Raw genomic sequence first — 23,965 nt, forward strand, 5'->3', positions numbered from 1 at the left:
CAAGTTGAGGAACAGTGATAGTGAGGATTCCTCCATAGACGATCAGTCAGTCACCTGCATGAACCTTTCTAATTAGTTATTAGAAAGTAGCATTGTTTTGATACTTTGTAGCATTGATTTGATACATAAACATAACATTTACCTCACAATACATTTTCAAGATGATATATTTTTGTCTTTGTGTGATGCTTCTGGTTCTATGTGAACTACTCAAACACACGGTTGGTTTTAGTGCTAGAACATTGTGTTAAACTGTCAGACAGTCAGTCAGATGACTGTGTGGATGCAAAGTAGTAGCCTTTTGTAAATGTCACACACTTGGAGCCAGAAAGGAGGCCTCCTATGATTTCCTCTCGTTGTATTGTATTTATTATGGATCCCAATTAGCTGTACTCTTCCTGGGGTCCAGCAAAATTAAGGCAGTTTATACAATTTATAAAAACATTTCAATACATTCACAGATTTCACAACACACTGTGTGCCCTCAGGCCCCTACTCTACCACATATCAACAGTTCTAAATCCATGTTTGTGTGTGTATAATGTGTATGCTATCGAGTGTGTGTGTGTATGCATGTGTCTATGTTTGTGTTGCTTCACAGTCCCCACTGTTCCATAAGGTGTTTTTTTTTTATCCGTTTTTTTTTTTAATCAAAATTTTACAGCTAGCATCAGTTACTTGATGTGGAATAGAGTTCCATGTAGTCATGGCTCTATGTAGTACTGTGCGCCTCCCATAGTCTGTTCTGGACTTGGGGACTGTAAAGAGACCTCTGTGGCATGTCTTGTGGGGTATGCATGGGTGTCAGAGCTGTGTGCCAGTAGTTTAGACAGACAGCTCGGTGCATTCAACATGTCAATACCTCTCATAAATACAAGTAGTGATAAAGTCGATCTCTCTTCCACTTTGAGCCAGGGGAGATTTACATGCATATTATTAATATTAGCTCTCTGTGTACATCCAAGGGCCAACCATGCTGCCCTGTTCTGAGCCAATTGCAATTTTCCTAAGTCCTTTTTTGTGGCATCTGACCACACGACTGAACAGTAGTCCAGGTGCCACAAAACTAGGGCCTGTAGGACCTTCCTTGTTGATATTGTTGTTAAGAAGGCCGAGCAGCGCTTTATTATGGACATACCTCATCTTAGCTACTGTTGTATCAATATGTTTTGACCATGACAGTTTACAATCCAGGGTTACTCCAAGCAGTTTAGTCATCTTAACTTGCTCAATTTCCACATTATTTATTACAAGATTTAGTTGAGGTTTATGGTTTAGTAAATGATTTGTCCCAAATACAATGCTTTTAGTTTTAGAAATATTTAGGGCCAACGTATTCCTTCCCAACCACTCTGAAACTAACTGCAACTCTTTGTTAAGTGTTGCAGTCATTTCAGTCGCTGTAGTAGCTGACATGTATAGTGTCATCTGCATACATAGACACTCTGGCTTTACTCAAAGTCAGTGGCATGTCGTTAGTAAAGATTGAAAAAAGCAAGGGGCCTAAAAAGCTATCCTGGGGAATTCTTAAATTCTATCTGGATTATGTTTGAGGCTTCCATTAAAAGAACACCCTCTGTGTTCTGTTAGACAACTAACTCTTTATCCACATTATAGCAGGGGGTGTGAAGCCATAACACATACGTTTTTCCAGCACGAGACTATGATCGATAATGTCAAAAGCTGCACTGAAGTCTAACAAGACAGCCCCCACAATCATTTTATCATCAATTTCTCATCATCAGTCATTTGTGTAAGTGCTGTGCTTCTTGAGTGTTCTTCCCTATATGTGCTGAAAGTCTGTTGTCAATTTGTTTACTGTGAAATAGCATTGTATCTGGTCAAACACAATTTTTTCCAGAAATTTAGTAACGGTTGGTAACAGGCTGATTGGTCAGCTATTTGTGCCAGTAAAGGGGGCTTTACTATTCTTGGGTAGCGGAATGACTTTAGCTTCTCGCTAGGCCTGAGGGGGCACACTTTCTCGTAGACTTACATTTAAGATAAAATGATTGTTGTCTTTCACCTCTTCCACACTGACTTTACGAAATTCAAAAGTACAATTCTTGGACAGACAGGTTGGGCATGGTGGATGATTTCTGTATACAGCTGGTGCTTAGATACTGAAGCAGAAGTATTCAATGAGCCTCGCGTTGGAAATGTTGACATTCCAACACTGCTTAAGCATCTCAGCATTGCCACAAGATCTATGGTTACATCTAATATCTTTGACAACAAGACCACATGGAAAACACTCATAATCCAAAAGCCTAAAAAGTTTTTTACCGTGGTATTCATTAACCATGCTTGCATTAATACATTCAAGCACGGCTGTGGTGGATTTTTTGATTACTCGGTTAGTATAATTGGGCTAAAACTTGAGCATTGTTAGAACTGTGTAAGTAGAGTAAATACCTCCATTGACTCAGAAGCATGACGATTTAATTCCACTAAAGAGGCCTAACAGTTATTTGCTTGCGAACACCAACAGTTGCATGTGCTACACCAATCGTGTGATTAGTGTCCAGAAAACCTCATAGATATTTGGAAGTACTTGGAGCTCCTATAGGGCAACACACAGCAAGTACGTACCCTATGTTAAACTACATGGTTAGCGCCTTACATATATTGGCGGTCTTATCCGATTGAATAGGGCTCAAATGCAGTCTTCCCATGCGGCTCTTATTGTAAGTCTTGTGTTGTTATTTGACAGGAATAGGTTTCAGATTGCTCCAAGCAAGGTTGCTAACAAGGTCAGACATCCAATCTGATGTTAAATAATCTCTGATGGCCCTGTGATGCTCCTATACTTACCATGTAGACCTACCTGCCTTTAAAGAGCATTTGGGGAGAATGGTCCTCAATAAGAAACTTAATGACCCGGTGATACATTTCTGTTCAGACCTTTTCCCAGGTTACCATTAGAGGAAGAGAGTGGGAACAGAGAAAGAGGCCCAAGGCTTCTGTGTGCCAATAACACATCAATGTCAACATGGCCCAGACCTCATGTTTGACGAGAGTTGCCAGACATAAACAACCCTCATCCTCAATAAACACAAATAAAACGAGGAAATTAGCACTCATTTCCCTCCGGTTGCCAAAAATGAACATTTCTGTTCATGAACCATGGTTTATGGAACGTGTAATTTCTCATTAACTAATCTAGGTTAACCCAGAATTTGCGTAATTTGTCAGCTGTACTCTGTCCACGAGAGAATACTCAGGGACAGATGCAGGTAACATAAATGGTGCAGTAGCAGCATCTGCCAACCATTGAGAATGATAGAGGCCTCTAGTGGCCAAAAGGCCGTTTTAGCATGTGCAGAGACATTGAGGGCTTCCACCATTTTAAAGTAGTCAGAGTTGTCAACTGGGTGGCGATTCCTATGGGTTGTAGCCTCAATGGCGCTGCCCATGCAATCACGGATGCCACAATGACACACAAAGTTGAGGCCTATCTATCTCTATGCTGTCAAGACTGTGCAACGACTAACGAGGAACTTTGTTCAGGTATGCAGATTTTGTGTCACTGATCATTTGGACAAATCATGAAATCGCAGGTAAGGGGTGATGCTCAATGTAAAGAAAGATTGCTAGCTCACACTGTTTTCCTGTCACTTTTGGCACATAAGAAAAGCAATAAATAACTGATTTATTATTATTGAAGCTCGAAATGACTATGCTATATTTTGGTCAGCCTATTCATTATAGAGATGGTAGACATCTATTTTGAAGCTATTACTTCATGTATTGAACCTAATGGAATCATTTAATGGCCATCATTTGGAATCTGTGTCTGACTTTTGTCTTCAGGCGCTAGGTCAGGCATTGGTACTACCTACTGCCACATACAGTATGCAGAGCTGTGGGAGACCACCTTAAGTGTGCCCCTGGTAGAGCCCGGGGTGGTGTTTACCATGCCACCAGCAGGCTTGAAAAGTGGGATTGATCTGTTTGTTTCAGTAGTTGAATCCTTTGACGCATTGTTGATTTCAACATTTTTCCTTTTCAACAAAAATGCACTGGATTGGATGAAGTTGGTCATTGGTTCCATTTGTTTTGCAATATGTTAAAATTAAACTATGCTTTATTTATATAGCACATTTCAGACATGGATAAAACACAATGCACTTCATAGATTTTTTTTTAAAGAACTGAAATATTTACTACACAACAAACATAAGAGGATAAAAAACTAAAGAATAACGATAAAAACATAAAGACTAACGAGCACCCTAAGGAAATGCCATTAGCTAAAATAGTAAGAATAAGATGCAATGTCCAAACCAAAATATAAGCTTGTTTTACTCCATTGTTTGTAAACAATATACTTGTAAAAAGTTGGTTGCATGAATAATTAAGATGACTAAATGTTACATGAAATGTAAATATTATGACATATCAAAACCAAATGTACACCCCTTTGTTAATAGGTATTGGCAATAATTCACTTAATGGTGAGGCATGGAATAATACAAAATATATATATTTTGCTACGCTGGATGTTTGATGAGTAGGTGATTTGAGTCACGCTTCTTCAGAAGAGGAATAAATACAATTAGCACTTGAATGTTGTAAAGAAATAGTGTGTATAAATACTAGAGTGATGTACGATTGTTAATAGACCAATTTTTTAATACTCTGTCAATGTGTATAGGCTGCAAGTATGTTGAAATTAAGTTATTTTCAAGTCATTGAAATAACAAACTGAAAAATATGTATTTTCAACTTTCACTGTCAGCCAAAAGTGAACATACAATACCAGTCAAAAGTTTGGACACACCTACTCAAGGGTTTTTCTTAATTTTTACTATTTTCTACATTGTAGAATAATAGTAAAGACATCACAACTATGAAATAACACATATAGAATCCTGTAGCAATCAAATCAAAATATATTTTATATTTGAGATTCTTCATGGTAGCCACCCTTTGCCTTGATGACAGCTTTGCACACTCTTGGCAATCTCTCAACCAGCTTCACCTGGAATGCATTTCAATTAACAGGTGTGCCTTGTTAAAAAGTTCATTTGTGGAATTTCAGTCCGCTACATTTGAGTAATGCGTTTAAATTTAGGGGTCGCAAAAATGAATAGAAATGCAACACTTATGTCATCACTCATATAGATATCACATTGAAATCAGTTGCACGAGAGGGGGGAGATGAGATTGCATGTCCTGTTAAAACTAACAGCTCAAAAACCACATGGAATCTGGGAATAATGTTTACATCACTGGTTAGAGGACAATTTGTAGAAAACATATAGCTACATTTTGAGGTGTTGCATTTCTTTTCAAGTGGGTCCCAATGCGGTAAGTGTAACACAACACTTTCTTTGTTAATCACATAACTAGTGCTCTTTCAATTCAGAGCCTGGATTTTTGCCCTTATGAGGCTAATATCCATTTCACACTGAAATCAATAGAATGGGGGGGAAAACGTTTAGGGTTATACAGTGAGGGGAAAAAAGTATTTGATCCCCTGCTGATTTTGTACGTTTGCACACTGACAAAGAAATGATCAGTCTATAATTTTAATGGTAGGTATATTTGAACAGTGAGAGACAGAATAACAACAAACAAATGTCAAAAATTGTATAAATTGATTTGCATTTTAATGAGGGAAATAAGTATTTGACCCCCTCTCAATCAGAAAGATTTCTGGCTCCCAGGTGTCTTTTATACAGGTAACGAGCWGAGATTARGAGCACACTCTTAAAGGGAGTGCTCCTAATCTCAGTTTGTTACCTGTATAAAAGACACCTGTCCACAGAAGCAATCAATCAGATTCCAAACTCTTCACCATGGCCAAGACCAAAGAGCTCTCCAAGGATGTCAGGGACAAGATTGTAGACCTATACAAGGCTGGAATGGGCTACAAGACCATCGCCAAGCAGCTTGGTGAGAAGGTGACAACAGTTGGTGCGATTATTCGCAAATGGAAGCTGGGCCTGGGGCTCCATGCAAGATCTCACCTCGTGGAGTTGCAATGATCATGAGAACGGTGAGGAATCAGCCCAGAACTACACGGGAGGATCTCGTCAATGATCTCAAGCCAGCTGGGACCATAGTCACCAAGAAAACAATTGGTAACACACTACGCCGTGAAGGACTGAAATCCTGCAGCGCCCGCAAGGTCCCCCTGCTCAAGAAAGCACATAKACATGCCCGTCTGAAGTTTGCCAATGAACATCTGAATGATTCAGAGGACAACTGGGTGAAAGTGTTGTGGTCAGATGAGACCAAAATGGAGCTCTTTGGCATCAACTCGCCGTGTTTGGGGGAGGAGGAATGCTGCCTATGACCCCAAGAACACCATCCCCACTGTCAAACATGGAGGTGGAAACATTATGCTTTGGGGGTATTTTTCTGCTAAGGGGACAGGACAACTTCACTGCATCAAAGGGACAATGGACGGGGCCATGTACCGTCAAATTTTGGGTGAGAACCTCCTTCCCTCAGCTAGGGCATTGAAAATGGGTCGTGGATGGGTATTCCAGCATGACAATGACCCAAAACACACGGCCAAGGCAACAAAGGAGTGGCTCAAGAAGAAGCATTATAGACTGATCATTTCTTTGTCAGTGGGCAAACGTACAAAATCAGCAGGGGATCAAATACTTTTTCCCCCTCACTGTACATTGTGACATTAAAATACTCCTACTACAATGTTAAAAACATTCTACATTGTGACATTATTTAATTGAAATCATGGAACAACGTCTTCATATATGTATTTTCTGATGTTTAATCAGAGATTTTCTACCAGTGTATCTCTTCCCACATTGATTACAGCTATAAGGATTCTCTCCTGTGTGTGTCCGCTGGTGCATAGTCAGATGGCTAGATGTAGTAAAACTATTCCCACATTGATCACAGCTATAAGGCTTCTCTCCTGTGTGTGTTCTCTGGTGTATAGTCAGACGGCTAGATGTAACAAAGCTCTTCACACATTGGTTACAGCTATAAGGTTTCTCTCCTGTGTGTGTTCTCCGATGTACCATCAGGCAGCTTGAGTGAGTAAAACTCTTCCCACATTGATTACAGCTATAAGGCTTCTCTCCAGTGTGTGTTCTCTGGTGTGATTTTAAATGTACTGAAGAAACAAAACTCTTTCCACAGTTAGAGCAGGGGTAAGGTTTCTCTCCTGTGTGTGCTCTCTGATGTATTGTCAGCTGTCTAGATTCAGTAAAACTCTTCCCACATTGATAACAGCTATAAGGTTTCACTCCTGTATGGATTCTCTGACGTATTTTAAGGTCCTCTGAAGAGGTGAATCTCCTCCCGCAGTCAAAGCAGCAATGAGGTTTCTCTCCAGCCTGAATTCTCTGGTGTGTTTTCATGCTGCTTGGATCATTCAAACTCTTCCCACACTGATAACAGATAAAAGGTTTCTCTCCAGTGTGAATTCTCTGGTGTACTTTTAGTGAATCTGATCTTGAGTAACTCTTTCCACAATCAGAGCAATGGTAAGATTTCTCTCCTGTGTGTGTTCTCTGGTGTATAGTCAGATGGCTAGAAGTAACAAAACTCTTCTCACATTGATCACAGCTATATGGCTTCTCTCCTGTATGTGTTCTCTGGTGTATAGTCAGACGGCTAGATGTAACAAAACTCTTCCCACATTGATCACAGGTATAAGGTTTCTCTCCATTGTGAATTCTCTGGTGTACCTTTAGTGAATCTGATCTTGAGTAACTCTTCCCACAGTCAGAGCATCGGTGAGATTTCTTCCCTGTGGGTTTCCGCTGGTGTTTCTTGAGGTGTTCTGATGTGGAGAGACTCTTCTCTGCCTCGTCAGCTTCATGATATTGTTGAGGCTCTACAGAGGATCCACGATAGTCAAGTCTCTCTCCTGTGTGAACAACAAAGTCAGACAGATGGTTAAAGGCCCACAACAGCAGAAATCACCTGTTTAGTTCAGCTAAAAAGGTGATGCCCATGACTGTCTAATGAAGTATAAATGCTTTTACAAATGTATTTGCCAATTGTCTTAAAGACAGTCAAGTGAGCACCAACAGTCATATTTAATATTTTTTCACATTAGTGGTAAAGTGTATTATTCTAGGCTAGAAATAAATGAGACTTTCTGAAACCCTTCGTTCTGTGCCAGATTACTTTTGGTCACCAATATAGGCAGGCCCCCTTCTAGGTTTGCTAAAATTTGCCGCATGAGGGCGGTGTGCACGCAATTTGGTTGCAGAAACTGCTCCATGCTAATGCGGAAACCGCTAGTTACGGATGCAGTATATCTGCATGGAGCAAAAATTGTGAGCGAAGATTTTATACAGAACAGAAATATAACTGAAACATGCAACAATTTCAAAAGTTTTTACAGAGTTAAAGTTAATATAAATCAGTGAACTGAAATAAATTCAATAAATTCATGACTGGGAATACAGATACGCATCTGTTAGTCACATATACAGTACCAGTCAAAAGTTTGGACACACCTACTCATTAAAGGGTTAATCTTTATTTTAAATATTTTCTACATTGTAGAATAATAGTATAGACATCAAAACTATGAAATAACACATATGGAATCATGTAGTAAAGTGTTAAACAAATCAAAATATATTTGAGATTCTTCAAAGTAGCCACCCTAGTCTTTGATGACAGCTTTGCACACTCTTGGCATTCTCTCAACCAGCTTCATGAGGTAGTCACCAGGAATGCATTTCAATTGACCGGTGTCAAGGAATTTCTTTCCTTCTTAATGCGTTTGAGCCAATCAGTTGTGTTGTGACAAGGTAGGGGTGGTATACAGATGATAGCACTATTTGATAAGAGACCAAGTTCATATTATGGCAAGAACAGCTCAAATAAGCAAAGAGAAACGACAGTCCATCATTAACTGACCTTCATGTCTTAAAGTAATCAAGAACATTTCAAGAACTTTGAAAGTTTCTTCAAGTGCAGTCGCAAAAACCATCAAGTGCTATGATGAAACTGGCTCTCATGAGGACCGCCACAGGAAAGGAAGACCCAGAGTTACCTCTGCTTCAGAGGATAAGTTCATTAGAGTTGATTGCAGCCCAAATAAATGCGTCACAGAGTTCAAGTAACAGACACATCTCAACATCAACTGTTCAGAGGAGACTACGTGAATCAGGTCTTCATGGTTGAATTGCTGCAAAGAAACCACTACTAAAGGACACCAATAATAATAAGAGATTTGCTTGGGCCAAGAAACACAAGCAATGTACATTAGACCGGTGGAAATCTGTCTTTTGGTCTGATGAGTCCAAATTTGAGATTTTTGGATCCAACTGACGTGTCTTTGTGCGACACAGAATAGGTGAACGGATGATCTGCGCATGTGTGGTTCCCACCTTGAAGGAGGAGGTGTGATGGTGCTTTGCTGGTGACACTGTCTGTGATTTAGAATTCAAGGCACACTTAACCAGCATGGCTACCACAGCATTCTGCAGCAATAGGACATCCCATCTGGTTTGTGGGACTCATTTGACCAAGGAGAGTGACCTGGCCTCCACAATCACCTGACCTAAACCCAATTGAGATGGTTTGGGATGAGTTGGACCGCAGAGCAAAGGAAAAGCAGCCAAAAAGTGCTCAGTATGGGGGAACTTCAAGTATGTTGGAAAAGCATTCCTCATGAAGCTGATTGAGAGAATGCCAGAGTGTGCAAAGCCGTCATCAAGGCAAAGGGTGGCTACTTTGAAAAATCTCACATATATTTTGATTTGATGAACACCTTTTTGGTTACTACATGATTCCATATGTGTTATTTCATAGTTGTGATGTCTTCACTATATTTCTACAATGTAGAAAACAGTAAAAATAAAGAAAAACCCTTGAATGAGTAGATGTGTCCACATTTTTGACTGTTACTGTACCTTAAAAAAAAAGGTAGGGGCGTGGATCAGAAAACCAGTCAGTATCTGGTGTGACCGCCATTTTCCTCATGCAGCGCAACATCTCCTTCACATAGAGTTGATCAGGCTGTTGATTGTGGTCTGTGGAATGTTGTCCCACTCCTCTTCAATGGCTGTGCGAAGTTGCTGGATGTTGGCGGGAACTGGAACATGCGGTCATACACGTCGATCCAGAGCATCGCAAACATGCTCATCGGGTGACATGTCTGGTAAGTATGCAGGGCATGGAAGAACTAGAAAATGTTCAGCTTCCAGGAATTGTGTACAGATCCTTTCAGCATGGGGCCGTGCATTATCATGCTGAAACATGAGGTGATGGAGGCGGATAAATGGCACCACAATAGGCCTCAGGATCTCGTCACGGTATCTCTGTACATTCCAATTGCCATCGTATATGAATGTAAATGTATTTGATGTCCATAGCTTATGTCTGCCCATACCATAACCCCACCATGGGTCACTCTATTCACAACGTTGACATCAGCAAAATCACTCGCCCACAAGATGCCATACACATGGTCTGCAGTGTGAGGCCGGTTGGAACTATTGCCAAATTCTCTAAAACGACGTTGCGATGGCTTATGGTAGAGAAATGAACATTCAATTCTCAGGCAACAGCTCTGGTGGACATTCCTGCAGTCAGCATGCCAATTGCACACTCCCTCAAAACATCTGTGGCATTGTGTTGTGAGACAAAACTGCACATTTTAGAGTGGCCTTTTATTGTCCCCAGCACAAGATGCACCTGTGTAATGATCATGTGTCTTTTAATTAGTAATATATATATATATTATTTTTTTTACCCCTTTTTCATGGTATCCAATTGGTAGTTACAGTCTTGTTCCATCGCCGCAACTCCCGTACGGACTCGGGAGAGGCGAAGGTTGAGAGCCATGCGTCCTCCTAAACACGACCCAGCCAAGCCGCACTGCTTCTTGACACAATGCCCACTTAACCCGGAAGCCAGCCGCACCAATGTGTCGGAGGAAACACCGTACACCTGGCGACCGTGATATGACACACTTGTCAGATGGATGGGTTATCTTGGCAAAGGATAAATGCTCTAACAGGGATGTAAATAAATTTGTGCACACAAATTGCGAAATACGCTTTTTGTCCGTATGGAAATTTCAGGGCTCTATTACTTCGCTCATGAAACATGAGACCAACACTTTACATGTTGCGTTTATATTTTTATTCAGTGTGTTTTTTTCCCTATGTATTCCGTAAATTACAGCGCATTACCAGTGCAAGATCGGGAGTGCTACACATTAAGCTGTGTCGCTATTCACAATTTCCCCACCATGGGGAAAAACTCATGGGAGTCCTCGTAGGATGCCAGCAAAAATGTTGTTTGAGTGCATTTCACACTACCTTTGGATTATAATCGTAAGGCTTGTTTGAATGTCCTGCTTAATTTTGTGTCATCATCGCAACTGCTTTATACTTAAAAAACACTTCAACCAGTAAAATGCTCTTTGGCTAGCTTTGCTACGAGCCTGTCAATGAGCGTTAGCATTCAAGCTAACAAGTGCTGCATCCAAAAATAGGTATTTTGCAACTATCACAACCAAATATTATCGTAGCGACTGTTCAAGCAATAATCAAAACAACAATTGTAAGCCTATGAAAACCCCAAAAAGTGTTGGTGTAGAAGTAATAACCTGGTAAATCTAGGCTGCTGAATGGGCACAGATGACAAACGTCAGTTGTTTTCCCCCACGTACTTGTTTATGACGTGACTCGGCGTCATCACGTTGCCACGGGCTGCATGAGGTGTTTTGGTTTCACTCTGGGTTGAGTAGGCAAACAGTCTCTCCTATTTCAGCGGCTGATAATAAAGGGGGGCGATCCAGGCTTGGTACATCCATATTTGGACTTTAAAACTAATCTAACATCTCTGGAGAGACCTGAAAATAGCTGTGGAGCAACGCTCCCCATCCAACCTGACAGCTTGAGAGGATCTGCAGAGAAGAATGGAAGAAACTCCCCAAATACAGGTGTGCCAAGCTTGTAGTGTCATACCCAAGAAGACTCGAGGCTGTAATCACTGCCAAAGGTGATTCAACAAAGTACTGAGTAAAGGGTCTGAATACTTATGTAAATGGCATATTTCAGTTATTTAATTTGCTAAAAACTGTTTTTGCTAAAAGTTTTCTAAATGATTAGAAACAAAAGTAAGTACACATTTCATGTAGTTCCACATGTGAACTTAAAGGAATAAAATACATTATAAACTTGGGGTTCGAGCCCTGAATGCTGATTGGCTGACAAAACATTGCGTTATTGCTTAACTAGGGTTGAATATTTTCCCAGAGAATAAATAAATGTTCTCCTGGGTAACCCGGTATTTCCCGCCAAAACAAGAAGTGTCATTCAAAAGCACATAAATAGGCCTGTCTGGATTTGATGAGAGCTATACATTAAATACGAGCCCTACATCAGACATTTAATGAGCCCAAACCCAAAAAATCCCAAATTATTGTGCCGTTATCCAATGCATATACTGTAGCCAATGATATAGCCTACTGTACATTATGCACGACAGAAAAACATAAAAGCCCATAGATGTAGATAGCTAGATGCTCTCTTTGGTAAATATTTTCTTAACTATTTATTGAACTGCATTGATTAAGGGCTTGTAAGTAAGCATTTCACGCTAAAGTCTACACCGGTTGTATTCGGCGCATGTGACAATTAAAATGTGGTTTGATTTGAAACTAGCTCCAGTAGGCAATTTTTTTTGTGTGAACAGCATTACTGTACTGTATTATACAGACTGGAATTACATACAGTTGAAGTCGGAAGTTTACATACACCTTAGCCAAATACATTTAAACTCAGTTTCACAATTCCTGACATTTAATCCTAGTAAAAATTCCCTGTCTTAGGTCAGGTAGGATCACCACTTTATTTTAAGAATGTGAAATGTCAGAATAATAGTAGAGAGAATTATTTATTTCAGCTTTTATTTCTTTCATTACATTTCCAGTGGGTCAGAAGTTTACATACACTCAATTAGTATTTAGTAGCATTGCCTTTAAATTCTTTAACTTGGGTCAAATGTTTCAGGTAGCCTTCCACAAACTTCCCACAATAAGTTGCATTTTGGCCCATTCCTTGACTTTGTTGTCCTTAAGCCATTTTGCCACAACTTTGGAAGTATGCTTGGGGTCATTGTCCATTTGGAAGACCAATTTGCAACCAAGCTTTAACTTCCTGACTGATGTCTTGAGATGTTGCTTCAATATATCCACATCATTTTCCTCCCTCATGATGCCATCTATTTTGTGAAGTGCACCAGTCCCTCCTGCAGCAAAGCCCCCCCACATCATGATGCTGCCACCCGTTCTTCACGGTTGGGATGGTGTTCTTCGGGTTGCAAGCCTCCCCCTTTTTCCTCCAAGCATAACGATGGTTATTATGGCCAAACAGTTCTATTTTTGTATCATCAGACCAGATTACATTTCTCCAAAAAGTACGATCTTTGTCCCCATGTGCAGTTGCAAACCGTAGTCTGGCTTTTTTATGGCGGGTTTGGAGCAGTGGCCTTTCAGGTTATGTCGATATAGGACTCCTTTTACTGTGGATATAGATACTTCACAAGGTAATCTTCACAAGGTCCTTTGCTGTTCTTCTGGGATTGATTTGCACTTTTTGCACCAAAGTACGTTCATCTCTAGAAGACAGAACGCGTCTCTTTCCTGAGCGGTATGACGGCTGCGTGGTCCCATGGTGTTTATACTTGCGTACTATTGTTTGTACAGATGAACGTGGTACCTTCAGGCATTTGGAAATTGCTCCCAAGGATGAACCACACTTGTGGAGGTCAACAACAAAAAAATTCTGAGGTCTTGGCTGATTTCTTTTGATTTTCCCATGATGTCAAGCAAAGAGGCACTGAGTTTAAAGGTAGGCCTTGAAATACATCCACAGGTACACCTCCAATTGACTCAAATTATGTCAATTAGCCTATCAGAAGCTTCTAAAGCCATGTCATAATTTTCTGACCCACTGGAACTGTGCTACAGTGAATAATAAGACTGTAAACAATTACTTGTGTCATGCACAAAGTAGATGTCCTTACCGACTTCCCAAAACTATAGTTTGTTAACAATACATTTGTGGAGTGGTTGAAAAACTAGTTTTAATGACTCCAACCTAAGTGTATGTAAACTTCCGACTTCAACTGTACATCTTTCAAACCATGATAAAGCAGGGAAGAGAACATGTGATTCTGGTGCAGCACATGCTGCCTACAAAGTTACAAGTATAAGCTAGCAAATTTGATTTTTAAATATAACAGGGCCTATTTGTATAATTAGTAGGCTGACACATATACCTTTCATAAGAGAGAGAAAGAGGTAGGCTAATAACTTTCTTTCTCTCTATTGTTGCTTCATTCCTTCCTCGCTGTAAACAGTTAAATAAGTTGTGTTGTCCTCATCTTCATCATTCTAATGACATCCTTGAATAATATAGGACTAGAATTAGATGCAGAAGACTTTCACAACTCTTCACAAAGATCGAATGGTTATGGGTCTGAATAAATAACTGTTTTAGCCTACTGCAATCGCGCATTCGCTCTTCTTTCAAACTACCTGGGAGTTCTATTGGCTGCTGTATTTAACATTCAGAAAACAAGAGCTAGCGTCCCTTTTCGAATAGTCTATTTGTATAAGCAATGCAAAATTAAAAACACAGTCCAGCAAGCTATTCTAGTCTAGCTTTTCCTGCATGGGACTCCAACTTAACTTTATTTAAGGAGGCAGGTGAGTGCGTATTGCGCAAGAGGCAGAGGCTATATGTTAGAAGCTTATTATGCATAACCCATTATTAACGAGCTAAATATAAGGCTAATAATGCATTGAATGTATTACCTGAAAGAGGTAAGCTTGGACATCTACAATATATGACCAAAAGTATATGGACACCTGCGCGCAAATCAACATTTTATAGCCTCGCATACACATATTTAGCAGATTTTTTTTGCGGGTGTAATGAAATGCTTGTGTTCCTAGCTCCAACTGTTTAGTATTCAGTATTTAGTATTCATTTACTATTCAGATTGTCAGCGATGTATACGCCGAGGAACGGCGTATAGCTTCTCAAAACACTTCATGATGACAGAAGTGAGTGCTACGGGCGACAGTCATTTAGTTAAGTTTGTTTTGTGTTCTTGTGTACAGTAACAATAGCGGACATCTTGAAGCAAGTTAGGACAACAGACTGGGATAGGGAGAGATTGAAAATGTCCGTAAACACACCTGCCAGCTGATCAGAGCATGCTCTGAGGATGCGGCTAGGGATGCCGTCTGGGCCTTGTCGAACATCACATTCCAAAATCATGGGCATTAATATGGAGTCGGTCCCCTCTTTATTGGTATAACAGCCTCCACTCTTCTAGGAAGGCTTTCCACTAGATGTTGGAACATGGCTGCGGGGACTTGCATCCATTCAGCCACAAGCGCATTACTGAGGTTGGGCGATTAGGCATGGCTCGCAGTCTGCATTCCAATTCATCGCAAAGGTGTTTGATGGGGTTGAGGTCAGGGCTCTGTGCAGGCCAGTCAAGTTCTTCCACACCGATCTCAACAAACCATTTATGTATAGACCTCGCTCTGTGCATGGAGGCATAGTCATGCTGAAACAAGTAAGGGCCTTCCCCAAACTGTTGCCCCAAAGTTGGAAGCATAGAATCGTAGCGTTAAGATTTCCCTTCACTTGAATTAAAGGGCTTAGTCAGAACCATGAAAAACAACCCTACTATTCCTCCTCCACAAAACTTTACAGTTGGCACTATGCATTTGGGCAGGTAGCTTTCTCCTGGCATCTGCCAAACCCAGATTTGTCCATCGGACTGCCAGGTGGTGAAGTGTGATTCATCACTACAGAGAACGTGTTTCCACTGCTCCAGAGTCCATTGGAGGCGAGCTTTACACCACTCCAGCCGACGCTTGGCATTGTGCATGGTGATCTTAGGCTTGTGTGTGGCTGCTCGGCCATGGAAACCCATTTCATGAAGCTCCCGACGAACAGTTATTGTGCTAACGTTGCTTCCAGAGGCAGTCTGGAATCCGGTAGAGAGTGTAGCAAACGAGGATAGACAATTTTTACAAGCTACACACTCCAGTACTCTGTGGTCCCGTTCTATGAGCTTGTGTGGCCTACCACGTCGCGACAGAGCTGTTGTTGCTCCTATACATTTCCACTTCACAATAACAGCACTAACAGTTGACCGGGTCAGCTCGAGCAGGGAAGAGATTTGATGAACTGACTTGTTGGAAAGGCGGCCTCCTATGACAGTGCCACGTTGAAGGTTGCTGAGCTCTTCAATAAGGCCATTCTACTGGCAATGTTTGTCTATGGAGATTGCATGGCTGTGTGCTCGATTGTATACACCTGTCAACAACAGGTATAGCTGAAATAGCCACATCAACTAATTTGAAGGGGTGTCCACATACTTTTGTATATACAATGCCTTCGGAAAGTATTCAGCCCCCTTGACTTTTTCCATGTTCTTCGGTTACACCCTTATTCTAAAATTGATTAAGTTATTTTTTTCTCATCAATCTACACATAATACCCCATAATGACAAAGCAAAAACAGGTTTTTAGAAATGTTAGTTAATTTATTAAAACTAAAAAACTTCAATATTACATTTACATAAGTATTCAGACCCTTTACTCAGTACTTTGTTGAAGCACCTTGGCAGCGATTACAGCCTTGAGTCTTCTTGGGTATGACGCTACAAGCTTGGCACACCAGTACTTGGTGAGTTTCTTCCATTCTTCTCTGCAGATCCTCTATAGCTCTGTCAGGTTGGATGGGAAGCGTTGCTGCACAGCTATTTCCAGGTCTCTCCAGAGACGTTCGATCGTGTTCAAGTCCGGGCTCTGGCTGGGCCACTCAAGGACATTCAGAGACTTGTCCGAAGCCACTCCTGCATTGTCTTGGCTGGGTGCTTAGGGTTGTTATTCTGTTGGAAGGTGAACCTTCACCCCAGCCTGAGGTCCGGAGCGCTCTGGAGCAGGTTTTCATCAAGGATCTCTCTGTACTTTGCTCCGTTCATCTTTGCCTCAATGCTGAGTAGTCTCCAAGTCCCTGCTGGTGAAAAACATCCCCATAGCATGATGCTGCCACCACCTTGCTTTACCGAAGGGATGGTGCCAGGTTTCCTCCAGATATGACGCTTGGTATTCAGGCCAAAGAGTTGGTTTCATCAGACCAGACAATCCTGTTTCTCATGGTCTGAGAGTCTTTAGGTGCCTTTTGGCAAACTCCACGCAGGCTGGCATGTGCCTTTTACTGAGAAGTGGCTTCCGTCTGGCGACTCTACCATAAAGGCCTGACTGGAGTGCTGCAGAGATTGTTGTCCTTCTGGAAGGTTCTACCATCTCCACAGAGGAACTCTAGAGCTCTGTCAGAGTGACCATCAGGTTCTTGGTCACCTCCCTGACCAAGGCCCTTCTCCCCCGATTGCTCAGTTTGGCCGGGTAGCCAGCTCAAGGAAGAGTCTTGGTGGTTCCAAACTTCTTCAATTTAACAATGATGGCGGCCACTGTGTTCTTGGGGACCTTCAAAGCTGCATAAATGTTTTTTTTACCCTTCCCCAGATCTGTGCCTTGACACAATCCTGTCTCGGAGCTCTATGAGCTCTAATCCTGTCTCGGACTCTCAGACAATTCCTTCGACCTCATGGCTTGGTTTTTGCTCTGACATGCACTGTCAACTGTGGGATGTTATGTAAACAAGTGTGTGCCTTTCCAAATCATGTCCAATCAATTGAAATGTACCACAAGTGGACTCCAATCAAGTTGTAGAAACATCTTAAGGGTGATCAATGGAAACAGGATGCACCTGAACTCAATTTCACGTCTCATAGCAAAGGGTCTGAATAGTTATGTAAACAAGGTATCTGTTTTTATGTTTTAATAAATGCAAACATTTCTAAAAACCTATGTTCGCTTCGTCATTATGGGGTAGTGTGAAGATTGATTAAATAAAAACAAATCCTATGCAATTTTAGAACAAGGTTGTAACGTAACAAAATGTGGAAAAAGTCAAGGGGTCTGAATACTTTCCGAAGGCACTGAACGAATTTACTAAGTGGTTGTAAAGTCATAAAAACTAACAGGAGAGGGGGGGGGGTTGTTCACATCTCTGCTAGTCAATTCACTGAAAGGGCTAGCGTCATGACACTAGGGATGTACGATATATCGGTGAACATATCAGAATAAGACGATATTTGCTAAAAATGCCAACATCGGTATCGGCCCGATGTGTAGTTTAACGCGATGTGCAAAACCGATGTCAAAACTGACGTGCATACCTATATAACGTAGGTAAATTATGTAATGACGCCACGTAAAATGTTGCGCTACATGTGCAACACAGCATTCCTAACCTAGCCCACAATGTCTGCTGTGTGGATCCAGCAGTCAACAAGTCGAGCAGTCATTTGAAAGAGTAAGAACATTTCAGCGAGACAACTCAAAGGCGAAATCCATTAACGTCAAGATAATGGAATTCAGTACCATTCTCTGTCGTGGGTGATGTTGGCTTTCGCCAACTGGTCGAGCACCGGTACAGATGTTGCCCTACTGGAGTTACACAGTAATAGCGGCACTGTTATTAGCTTCACGACATATTATGGAACGCTGTTTGGGTCTTTGCGTGTCAAAAAAGATACACGTCAAATAACACAGTTCTATTATAGAATGTTGTGTGTTCTGAATTTTCACGCGCACATGCTAGCCTAGCGCCACCACTACAATCAGTAGCACTGTCAAAGCTGTACAAAAAAGTCTGCAAACAGGCAAGCATCGGCCAGGAACAATGTGTTTACAATACCGCGTTGGTAATAAAGCATTATTTGTTCGACCGCAACTTCTGGGGTAACTAGCTTTAGCTTGGTACCTAGCTAGCACCAATATAACCAGCCTGAAAACAATGACCTGTAGAAACTGCAGTCATTTTCATTATTCTTAGCAATGATTTAAGAATCCTTGTGAGTAAGTATTAGCTACAGTGGGGAGAACAAGTATTTGWTACACTGCCGATTTTGCAGGTTTTCCTACTTACAAAGCATGTAGAGGTCTGTAATTTTTATCATAGGTACACTTCAACTGTGAGAGACGGAATTTAAAACAAAAATCCAGAAAATCACATTGTATGATTTTTAAGTAATTAATTCGCATTTTATTGCATGACATAAGTATTTTGGATCACCTACCAACCAGTAAGAATTCCGGCTCTCACAGACCTGTTAGTTTTTCTTTAAGAAGCCCTCCTGTTCTCCACTCATTACCTGTATTACTGCACCTGTTTGAAACTCGTTACCTGTATAAAAGACACCTGTCCACCCACTCAATCAAACAGACTCCAACCTCTCCACAATGGCCAAGACCAGAGAGCTGTGTAAGGACATCAGGATAAAATTGTAGACCTGCACAAGGCTGGGATGGGCTACAGGACAATAGGTAAGCAGCTTGGTGAGAAGGCAACAACTGTTGGCGCAATTATTAGAAAATGGAAGAAGTTCAAGATGACGGTCAATCACCCTCGGTCTGGGGCTCCATGCAAGATCTCACCTCGTGGGGCATCAATGATCATGAGGAAGGTGAGGGATCAGCCCAGAACTACACGTCAGGACTGGTCAATGACCTGAAGAGAGCTGGACCACAGTCTCAAAGAAAACCATTAGTAACACACTAGCCGTCATGGATTAAAATCCTGCAGTGCACGCAAGGTCCCCTGCTCAAGCCAGCGCATGTCCAGGCCCGTCTGAAGTTTGCCAATGACCATCTGGATGATCCAGAGGAGGAATTGGAGAAGGTCATGTGGTCTGATGAGACAAAAATAGAGCTTTTTGGTCTAAACTCCACTCGCCGTGTTTGGAGAAGAAGAAGCATTAGTACAACCCAAGAACACCATCCTAACCGTGAAGCTTGGAGGTGGAAACATCATTCTTTGGGGATGCTTTTCTGCAAAGGGGACAGGACGACTGCACCGTATTGAGGGGAGGATGGATGGGGCCATGCATCGCGAGATCTTGGCCAACAACCTCCTTCCCTCAGTAAGAGCATTGAAGATAGGTCGTGGCTGGGTCTTCAGCATGACAACGACCGAAACACAACACCAGGGCAACTAAGGAGTGGCTCCGTAAGAAGCATCTCAAGGTCCTGGAGTGGCCTAGCCAGTCTCCAGACCTGAACCCAATAGAAAATCTTTGGAGGGAGCTGAAAGTCCGTATTGCCCAGCGACAGCCCCGAAACCTGAAGGATCTGGAGAAGGTCTGTATGGAGGAGTGGGCCAAAATCCCTGCTGCAGTGTGTGCAAACCTGGTCAAGACCTACAGGAAAGTATGATCTCTGTAATTGCAAACAAAGGTTTCTGTACAAATATTAAGTTCTGCTTTTCTGATGTATCAAATACTTATGTCATGCAATAAAATGCAAATGAATTAGCTTAAAAATCATACAATGTGATTTTCTGGATTTTTGTTTTAGATTCCKTCTCTCACAGTTGAAGTGTACCTGTGATAAAAATTACAGACCTCTACATGCTTTGTAAGTAGGAAAACCTGCAAAATCGKCAGTGTATCAAATACTTGTTCTCCCCACTGTAGGTAGCCACTTGTTGTTCGCCTATTGAAATTGAACTTCAGTTCATGAAAATAAATAGCTAGCCAGCTACTTAACCCTGTTGCCAAAAGCTAACGTTATAAGCAGCCAGCTAGCTTCATCTGGCTAGTGATGCTCGACCCGACCAGGTTATATGTTGTGAAGCTAGCCATAATAAGGATTGGTCACAATAGTGGAATTTGCAGTTTGCAATAAAAGTAACTCTTTGAAAGTGATGCAGAAGGTTACAATTGGTGGAATCATGCCATATTTAGACTAGATAATGTTAAACAAGATTGGAATATGAAGCAATGAAATGGGGTATCAGTCAACTTGGTGACACCCACAGAAAACAACTGAAGAGTTTATGCAAATATTAGCATTGTAGCTCTTATCGCAGGACTGTGACTGTGTGAAATCACCTCCCCTGTCAGCCTATTGTGTGTAGTGACATTCATATTGCACTGTACAGCTTTACCTAAGGATTGGGGATCAATGAAATGGTATATCAGTCTACTCAATACCTAATATATTTTTTCCCAATGTCCTCGTCAGTTATCAGACTCCAAAACATCCACGCAGTATTGTTTTTCCTCAGGAAGTGTTTGACAATAAATTTGGCTCAATTCACAGTTGTTTCAGAGTCTCGCAATAAGAGCTACGACGCTAATGTTCTCTGGGTTCTCTGGGTGTCACTGAGTAGACTGATACCCCATGTCATTGATCCACAATTCATAGGTAAGGCTGTACAGTGAAATAAGTATGTCCCCAATGCAATTCTAAAGTATAATACATCCAGTGTGATTTCAACAGATTTTTGTCAAATTAACAAATTATTGTATTTTGTTGATTTTATATAACAACATCCCAACCGTGCTTATGCAATTATGGCATAATTCTACTATTTGTATTCATTTGCGTCACTGTCAATTACATACTTTTATTTTGAAGGCTAACCGCAAAGTCCACTATTGTGGCTAATCTTTATTGTGGCTAGCTTCACATAGATGGGTCCGACCACCATTAATCAAATAAGAACGGTCTTGTAAATTAGGGTTATTTTAGATGATGTTAGCTAACTAACTAACTAGAGCTACTAAAACAGATGTTGTTTTGCTATGTTTTTGAGGAAGAACATTGTTTGCATCCATGAGCTAGCTAGCTTTAATTTTTTATGACCAGGACTGTAGGTGCACAAGACAACTTTACCAGCATCATAGCATACGTATCGATGAATCATTGTGACATATGAAATACGAGTGATAGTGTAATCAATGTGTAATAACTACATAAAAAATGTATACTCGTTCAATTATTATGTGACGTGCAGTCATATTCAGGTCCTGATTGGTCAACAAGCTTATTTGACACGTCAAATAGTGTTATTTGTCACGTCAAATAGTGTTATTTGACAGCATAAAGAGCCAAACGGCGTTCCATAGTATGAGAAATCTTGGTTGAGAATGAAACTGAACAAATGAACAACGAAACCGCACAGCAAGTAAGTGAAAGAAATAGGTTTTGATGATGTTTTACTGATAATGGGGACATATGTAAATGCCAACAAAATAACTTTTTGGTCAGTGTGGTATGTGTAACCTTTATTTAACTAGGCAAGTCAGTTAAGAACAAATTCTTATTTACAACGACGCCTACCCCAGCCAAACCCGAACGACGCTGGGCCAATTGTCCACCGCCTTATGGGACTCCCAATCACGGGCGGATGTCATACAACCTGGATTCGAACCAGGGACTGTAGTGGCGCCTCTTGCACTGAGATGCAGGGCCTTAGACCGCTGTGTCCATGTGTGTGTGTGTGTGTTAACTATTTAACTGTACCAGAATGCTTAAAAGTCTGCTAACATTTTAAATATTGGTATCGTATTTTTTTTGGCAAGGAAAATATTGGATATCGGTATTAGACAAAAATGTCATATCGGTAGATGACTACTTGTATCCATAGTGTAGCGAATTCAGGGGGAGCTCTGAGCTGGACCCAAACCTGGGCCCAGCCACTGTCAAGACAACACATTATAACCGTTACGCCAAGATGTCCGAACTTCTTGATGAGGACGCTAGGTTTTGGGTTAAGGTTTCTACAATAGCTTTCTCTGTGGATTTGAGAGTGGTTACATTTATCCAGCTCCCATCCCTCAGATGTTAACCAAACCAATTCTCAGGGATACCATTTTGTTGCTGTTTAAATCCTTGGTTGCCCCTTTAAAAAAGCCACACAATCAATCAACCAACCAATCTGCAACTCCTCAACTCTTAGTCAAGAGACTGGCATACATAGCATTTATATTAGCCCTCTGATTACATTTACGAGCAAGACCTGCAGCTCTGTTCTTGGCCAGCTGCAACTTAACTAGGTATTTCTTTGCCGTACTTGACCACATGGCTGGACAATAATCAAGCTAAGACAAAACTTTGAACTAAGCCCATGAGGCATGTGTTATATTCTTCAAGAATCAATGGCTATATATAAATAATTATCAAGTCCAAATATGGATGTAACAACTGCAGATTTACCCTTTAACACCACATGTCAGTTCAACAACTGCAGATTTACCCTTTAACACCACACGTCAGTTCAATAACTGCAGAGTTTGTGCCTCTGTTTTTAAGACAGTACTTACTAGTGTTAATCTGGGCCGATTTTCCCAAACGTATTTTACGGCTAAATTCATCGTTAGAACCATAGGATGCCTTAAGACCACTTTGGGAAACCGGGCCCAGATATCCAGTTTCCTCCTCCTTTTTCGATGTGACAGTCAGCTCCCTCTTCTCTTCTTTCACTCCGACAACTCCATCCTCCTCTTGCTCCTCTTCTTTCACCATAACTTCCTCCTCCACTTTCACTCTGAACGCGTCTCCCTCTTCTTTTACTGTAACTTCTCTCTCTTCTTCTTTCACTCTAACAGCCTCATCCTCCACTTGTTGTTGTATTGTAACAGCCTCCACGTCCTCCTTCTCCGTCCAGCAGACCTCTTCTTTAATAGTTGGAGAGTAGCTTAGTGAGGTCATGGTCGGCGATGTTAGCTTGCTAGCTAGGATAGTGCTAATTTAACCAGCCAGCTAGTTTACCAATAACAACACAGTAAATATGACATTAAATGGGATAACTAACTAGATAACAGAAATGGGTTTAAAACACAGTGGCTAATATACACGAAAGCGTCTAACGAGCTGTATCGGTTCGGCTAGCAAGCTACCGAGGTGGCTGTCTAACTGTTGCTGTGGGTAAGAAGCGTCCCGTCCACTAGATTATACGTCACATTGGCAGCATTGCCTTAAAGTCCCACATCGCCATCTGCTCACTGGAGTTTGTAACGCAGTTTAGTCAAATTAATATTTTATTTTCAGACAAAAAAGTTAAAGGGTATGAGGAAGCATGAGTTTTTACTCACCAATGTAACAAGACAGTGTGGTAAAATGTT

At 41.2% G+C, this 23,965-nt stretch overlaps 1 protein-coding gene across 1 annotated transcript; it reads right to left on the reverse strand.

Annotated features, from left to right (window-relative positions):
• Positions 1-6,630: 6,630 nt before the first annotated feature.
• LOC111978621 (zinc finger protein ZFP2-like) lies at positions 6,631-23,645 on the reverse strand. The gene is made up of 2 exons (XM_024008787.3): positions 23,165-23,645; positions 6,631-7,855 (listed from the first exon to the last, which is right to left on the reverse strand). Exons 1-2 carry the CDS (start codon positions 23,550-23,552, stop codon positions 6,726-6,728), a joined length of 1,518 nt encoding a protein of 505 aa, XP_023864555.1. The 5' UTR covers positions 23,553-23,645; the 3' UTR covers positions 6,631-6,725.
• Positions 23,646-23,965: the final 320 nt, after the last annotated feature.

This window comes from Salvelinus sp. IW2-2015, linkage group LG18, assembly GCF_002910315.2.
Source record: "Salvelinus sp. IW2-2015 linkage group LG18, ASM291031v2, whole genome shotgun sequence".
NCBI lineage: Eukaryota > Metazoa > Chordata > Actinopteri > Salmoniformes > Salmonidae > Salvelinus > Salvelinus sp. IW2-2015.

Excerpts from the sequence above, each read along its gene's own strand:
- LOC111978621 (XM_024008787.3), bottom strand. The coding sequence starts at position 23,552 with ATGACCTCACTAAGCTACTCTCCAACTATTAAAGAAGAGGTCTGCTGG. Across the intron at positions 7,856-23,164 it reads ATCGGCCCAGATTAACACTA|GAGAGAGACTTGACTATCGT; the intron begins GTAAGTACTGTC and ends TTGTTCACACAG.